Here is a 7,158-nt window from a genome sequence, read left to right as displayed (position 1 = left end):
TCTTAATTTTGCTTGTCATCTGTTCAATGGCTCATAAATTTGTTGTTTTTCTATGCGGTCAAAAATTATCATGCAAGTAGTATGTGGTGGAAGAGGCACAGCTATAGCACCTGCGTAAAATAATACTACAAACGCTGATGAAACTGTTAAAAGATTTTTGTCTTTATTGATAGCTCTTTCATCCTTAGATTCACATAGTTTCCAGTTTTTTGAGTATGATGTCGTTCTCACACATTTCTATAATAGTAAAGATCATGAATGAAAAATTATACATAGAACGAATGGCTTGGTTGCGAAGTCGTTTTGCAGAATTAACCTCACAGACTTGATGAAGTCCCTGAGTCATACTGGTGTGTGCAACGTAAGGTGTTGGTGCTTTGCTGCTCCAATCCAGTTTTTCATGCACCCATAAGCACGTTCGAGATAATTTTTCGCATACATAGGAACACGTACTTCCAAGAATTACAGTACAATAGGGTTTCACCGGTCCAATCTTCAATGCTAAGTATTTGACCAAACATGTGTCCACAGCTCAATTTAATACACTGCACAGTCACGGTTGATGTGGTGCAGTCGGTGAACACAAATAACGACATTGCTCTTGTAAACAAATGACAGCATCGGTTTCTAGCCCACATGTCATTAATGCTCTTTTGTTCAAAAGCAGGTACTGACTGTTCTTGATTGTTCCTAATTGTTTGTTTTCAGGCTGCTAATCAAAAGTTGAAAGCTCCAATTTTCTCTTTGTTGAAGTAATAAATGTTGGAGTAGCAATGGCAGCTTTGTTTGCTGAGTTTGGTTGTTTGAAAGCTCCAATTTTCTCTATGTTGAAGTAATAAGGGTTGGAGTAGCAGTGGAAGCTTTGTTTGTTAAGTTTGTTTGTCGAGTTTGTTTGTTTTCAGGCTGCTAATCAAAAGTTGAAATCTCTAATTTCCTCCATGTTGAAGTAACAGTGTTGGAGTAGCAATGGCAGTTTTATTTTTTGAAGTTGCCGATTAACAGTCTCTGTAATGAAGTATATAATGAGCTCTATTTCAATACATTGATGAAGATCTTGTTAAAGCTTACAGATGTTTCTAATGTTAACATTATTATGACTGAAGATAGAGTAAGAGTGTTGAAGACACATCTCATTTGCTGCTTAAAGAAAAAAAAAATTAGTGTGACACTTGAAGAAAAATTTGCTGCTCTAATTGAAGAAAAGTTTCACTTGCTGCTATAAAATTTTGCTGCTATTGTCAATTTCTTTTTATGTCTGATTTGATAATTGTACCAAGCTAAGATTGGAAACCCAGTCTAGCTTGAGGGGGGATGTTAGCCACAAAAGTTGTAAGGTTACTTCCTCAATGGCGTCATTTCCAGTAAGTTGGTTCAATAAGAACTAACACTGTCGTTTTGAGTAAAGTAGTGAGTAGATAGGTGTCAGTCGTTGTACTCACTGTAGCTAAGCTTCATTTTCAATGATATTCTAGAAAATTTCAGCTCAAACACTCTCTGAACTAACTCTCAAATCCTCTCTCAAACACTCTCTAAACTGACTCTCAAACCCTAACATTTACAAGCACACTCAAGTCTATTGGTTTATAAGAAGGGTTAATCCTCCCATTCAACAAGGCCTTATTGGGTGAGAAGTCGAGCCTACCTCAAATTCTATCATGGTATTAGAGTTAGGCCCAGTTGAGCTTAGTGCTTGACTAGTAGGTGAGGAGTTAGAGCCAATAACTACCTCTATTAACAGGTATGACCCAACATATGGGCTTGACCGTGAGGCAGAGTGTTGGAGTCTCACGCCGACTAGGCACGCTCAAGCCTACTGGTTTATAAAGGGGATAACCCTCTCATTTAACAATGACTTATTGGGTGAGGAGTCAGGCCGACCTCAAATTCTATCACACTAGCCCCTGAAATTTTGAAGCACTAGAAGCCACTAAACAAACTACATTATCACCAACTAGAACTAAAATAGTGAAATGTCTCTTCAAGTTTCAGCAACTTCCACCTTAAGCCAAAATTCTAAGCCAGATGGTAATCGTCACTTGGCAATTCGATGTGGTAGCACAACATGATGGGAGAGAAAATACCTATAAGTTGGAGAAAGATGGTGTCAAATTCACCTTGATGCCAATGAAAAAGAGTTCCAAAACCAAAGCTTCTAAAGTGGAGGAGCGGACCTTCTTTACTGTTACACATTCTGGGACAGAGTTAGTAGTTGCTTTCAAAGCGTCAAGGGTGATGTATGAACTAATTGTGAAGCAAGTATTGACCACTGAAGGGGAGTTGAACACAAAAGAGTACCTAGAAGCAATCAAGCCATTGTTAGAAGAATTTAGTGAGGTGATGCCAGAGGATTTACTTGACGATTTATCACCTATGAGGGATATTCATCACCACGTTGATCTAATTCCTGAAGCTAGTTTGTCGAACCTACTTCATTATTGGATGAGTCCAAAGGAGAGCGAGATTCTAAAAGAAAAGGTGGAAGAATTATTAACAAAGGGGTACATCCAAGAGAGAATGAGTCAATGTGCAGTTCCTACCTCATTAATGCTAAAGAAAGACGAGAGTTGGAGGATGTGTGTAGAGCAGGGCCAGCAATAAAATTACTATAAGTTACAAGTTTCCAATTCCTAGGCTGGATGACATGCTTGATAGGTTACATGGGGCACAAGTGTTGACAAAGATTGATTTGTGAAGTGGATACCACCATATTCGAATTAGACATAGGGACGAGTGGAAAATAGCTTTTAAGACAAAGGAGGACTTGTATGAATGGCTTGTGATGCCATTTGGTTTGACAAACATGCCAAGTACTTTTATGAGAGTAATTAATTGGGTATTGAAACCTTTTATTGAAAAGTTTGTAGTTGTTTATTTTGACGATATTCTGAATTATAGTCAAGCAGACGAAGAGCACATTCAACACTTGCACGAGATACAAATAGTTTTACAAAAAAACAAGATGAATGTGAACCTGAAGAAGTGCAGTTTTATGACAAATAGGTTGTTGTTCCTAGGCTATATTGTTGGGGCAAATGGTATTCAAGTGGATGAAGACAAGATTCGAGCAATTAGGAAGTGGCCTACCCCAAAAACAATAAAGGATGTCCGAAGTTTTCATGGGTTGGCGACCTTCTATAGGCGTTTGATTAGAAATTTTAGTAGTATTGCAACACCTATTATAGAATGTCTAAAGAAAATGAAGTTTCAATGGAGTGAGGAAGCTGAAACTAGCTTTGCTGTGTTAAAGGAGAAATTATGCACTACCCAATTTTGAGGCCTTGTTTGAAGTTGAGTGTGACGCTGGTGGTGTGGGAATATGAGCTTTCCTTTCACAAAATAAGAGACCAGTAGCTTATTTAAGTGAGAAACTCAATGATGCAAGGCATAAATGGGCTATGTATGATGGAAGTTTTATTCTATTGTGCATGCTTTGAAGACTTGGGAGAACTATTTAATGGGGTGTGAGTTTGTTCTATACTCTGACCATGAAGCCTTGAAGTATTTAAATAGTCAGAAGCAAATTAGTAGAGACATGCATGCTAGGTGGACTCAGTTTCTACATAAGTTTCCTTTCAAGTTAAGACACAAAGTAGGAATACAGAATAAAGTAGTAGATGCATTGAGTGGACATGTTAATTTATTGGTGACCATGACACAAGAAGTTGTGGGGTTTGAGATAGGGAAGGAACTATATGAAACGGATGAAGATTTTCAGAAAATATTAGAGCAGTGTGTTACAAACCAACCTGCTGAAGATTTTCACATTCATGATAGGTTTCTCATTCGAGGCAACCAGCTTTGAATCCCTAAAATTTTCTTGGGAGAGAAGCTTATTCGAGATTTGCATGGTGGATGTCTTGTTGGTCACCTAGGGCATGACAAAACGCTTGCTATTGTGGGTGATCGATATTATTGGCCACATCTGAGGAGAGACATGACAAGGTTTGTGCAGCGATGTTATATATGCCAAACTGCCAAGGGGCAGTCTCAAAACACTGGTTTGTATATGCCTTTACCTGTTCTAGAAAATATTTGGGAGGATTTATCTATGGATTTTGTGCTTGGATTGCCTTGGATACAAAGGGCGTAGATTCTGTTTTTGTTGTGGTTAACAAGCTTTCTAAGATGGCGCACTTTATTCATTGTAAAAAGATGTCTAGATGTGTTAGGAATCGATCTACCCAACGTAGCGGAAAAACAAAGATCAAAAGGATGAATCGATTCCTTTTATGCCAAGATCTGAGTATAGATTATATAGTTTACATGTTAAATCAAAATTCTGCACACAAAAAATATCAATCCATTCAAGGATCAAAGATCTTACGCATGTTTGGAGACTTCTTCAAATGTCTATAAATTTTTATTCGCTACTGATTCAACGCAGAACCGCACGAACGGTGATCCATACGAAGACAATCCGAAGAACCAGCCCTTGTTTTGCTAGAACAAAGGGGTGGCTTCAAGAATCAAGTTGAATCAAAGAAAAACTTTGATTCACATAAAGGGAAACGTGAGAGAGCGAGAGTAAAGGGGTGGTTGCCTTTTTCTATTCAATAATGATTGAATGAATTATGAATGAATATTTTTAACTCAACTTGCACTTATATAGTGCTAGAGTTAAAACCCTATTCTTATATGGAATAGGTATGGGCTCCAACCCTAATCCACCCTTATATCCAAACACTCTTGCAATGGTATTTTATATTTAATTAATTATTATTATAATTAAAATCAATTAATATATTAACATTTAATTAATAATAATAATTTATTTAAATATATGCATACATATATTTAAATATAATCTCACTAATTTAATTTTAACATTAAATTAAATACAGTCAACAACCTCAATAAATTTAATTACACTGTGAGATTACCAAAATACATTTTCGTCCTAAAAGACAAAAATACCCCTTGAACAAAACGATTCTTAAATTATCTTCTAAGTGTGTGACCCGTAAGCTTTTCATCATGTCGACAGTGAGGTACATAAATAGTGTCAACCTCGGTTACTCTCGATATCTTTATATTCAATTACTGGACCAATGACCGAATAAATAAATTGGATTGAGCAACAACTCAATCCTACTGTGGCCACAACTTTAGTGTCATTGTCATACATTGAATTACGCTGTAAGATAACTTCTCCCATACTCGGGAGTGATGAATCATCTGTCGATCCACCATAGTCTTGACAAACTCCTTGATGCAGCCAATCACTACCGTATTGATACCTCTGAATAGAATTACGTTGGGCTAGTGTCAAACTACACCAATCGCTGCACAAGGTGCTTCGATGATCTCAAGTCTAAGGATCACATGTACCACCATTCATTAGATGATTTGTTCCATAGACACTAAGGTTACCATCTATATAGAATCCTCTGGTGGGTCAGTCCAATGAACTTGCCTACAGCAAGCACTCATGTGTTGCACTAGGTTGTCGGCAAACAAACTTGACAAGTGAGATCAGTCACTACCTTTTGATAGGGTCGTTCAACACGACGATAGTCTTACCGTATTATCTGTTTCTTTAGTCAGAATAATACTGGGGCTATGGACATTTCTAGAATGACCACCATATGTGATCATAGGGTTCTCACTATCAAGATTTGAAAGACTTGATACCCTCGTCATAGTTTCACCATCCTAAGGACATATATCAATACATACAGATATGATTTACATGATATAGTAGAAAATGTCTCTTTATTTATTAATAAACATTATTACAAAGCGTCAATTCTACAATAATTGATTGGCTCTAGAGCATCTACTCCAACAAGATGCAAACAGAATTGCCAAATTGTTTTTCAAGGAGATTATTCATTTGCATGGAGTACCTAAATCTATTACTTCCGATCAAGATAGCAAATTCCTTGGCCATTTTTGGAGAACATTGTGGAAGAAGTTCAATTCATCTCTGAATTACAGCAGTACTACTCATCCACAAACTGACGGTTAAACTGAAGTTGTGAACATAACTCTTGGCAATTTGATTCGAAGTATTTGTGGCGATAAACCAAAACAATGGGATGTAGCTTTATCGTAGGCTGAATTTGCCTACAACAGCACTACTCATAGCGCCACAAGGAAGTCTCCTTTTTCAGTTGTGTACACCAAGCTCCCGCAGCATGCTCTCGACTTGATCAAACTATCGAAAGTCCCTGGTGTTAGTGCAATTGCAGAAAATATGGCTACTTAGTGGCAAGATGTTCAAGCAGAGGTGAAATGGAAGTTAGAGCAAGCTAATACCAAGTATAAGAAAGCTGCAGAGTAACATCGCAGAAAACAAATTTTTGAAGTTGGGGATTAGGTCCTAGTGTTTCTTCGAAAGGACAGATTTCTAGTAAGGACTTATTATAAGTTGCAGCCTAAGAAGTATGGGCCTTACCAGGTTTTGCAAAGATCAATGACAATGCCTACGTTGTGGATCTGCCAGACACAATGGGAATTTCTAAGACATTTAACGTGGCAGATATTTACCCATTTCACTCTTTTGACGAACCTTTGTATCTCAATGCCCAACTTAACTTGGGGTCAAGTTTTTCTCAAGTGGAGGGGACTGACGTAGAACGTTTGGCGGATGAATTCATGGAGCGGGCTAGGCGGATGAATTCATGGAGCGGGCTGAGCGTCAGAAGTCCACACGTAAAGCCTAAAGGTCCTAAATGAGCATGTCTCATTCAAACAACCATAACTTTTGATCCGAGAGGCGTTATAGGGCTCATAAGATATCGACGGAAAGATTTTTTCGAGCCTGTCGATGTCGAAACCCACTTTATCTGATTGGAGGTCATTTTCAAGGGAAAAATCCGCCGTTTTGGCATGTTTTGGGACTGTTTTAGTTGTGTGCGCATTTTCTTCTATTTTATTTGGGGTTTTCTTGTTTTAATTAATTTAGATTTTGTTTCCTTTTGTTATTAGGAGTCTTATTAGGGTTAGTTGTCACCTTATATAAACTTATTTTTTGTTTTGGATGTTATTCAATGAATTATTCAGATTTATTTCAGATTTTAAAGCTGAAGTTTCTGTGATTGAGATTTGTTAACAACCCTCACTACAAGGAAAAAGACTCTTCTTAACAGGGATTCCCCATTAAGAAAGGGGTACAATGACAGTTTTTGAACTATCATTGTAACCCCTGTCAAAAAA

The 7,158-nt window shown here is 37.4% G+C and overlaps 1 protein-coding gene across 1 annotated transcript; it reads left to right on the top strand.

Annotated features, from left to right (window-relative positions):
- Positions 1–2,022: 2,022 nt before the first annotated feature.
- On the top strand, positions 2,023–2,598 carry LOC116145146. Its single transcript, XM_031430579.1, has one exon. It carries the CDS (start codon positions 2,023–2,025, stop codon positions 2,596–2,598), a length of 576 nt encoding a protein of 191 aa, XP_031286439.1.
- Positions 2,599–7,158: the final 4,560 nt, after the last annotated feature.

The sequence above is a fragment of the Pistacia vera genome, unplaced genomic scaffold (genome assembly GCF_008641045.1).
Source record: "Pistacia vera cultivar Batoury unplaced genomic scaffold, PisVer_v2 Contig460, whole genome shotgun sequence".
Classification (NCBI taxonomy): domain Eukaryota; kingdom Viridiplantae; phylum Streptophyta; class Magnoliopsida; order Sapindales; family Anacardiaceae; genus Pistacia; species Pistacia vera.
The sequence above is the reverse complement of the archived record's forward strand: the minus strand, read 5'-3'. Positions and strand labels throughout refer to the sequence as shown.

Excerpts from the sequence above, each read along its gene's own strand:
- LOC116145146 (XM_031430579.1), top strand. The coding sequence starts at position 2,023 with ATGGTAATCGTCACTTGGCAATTCGATGTGGTAGCACAACATGATGGG.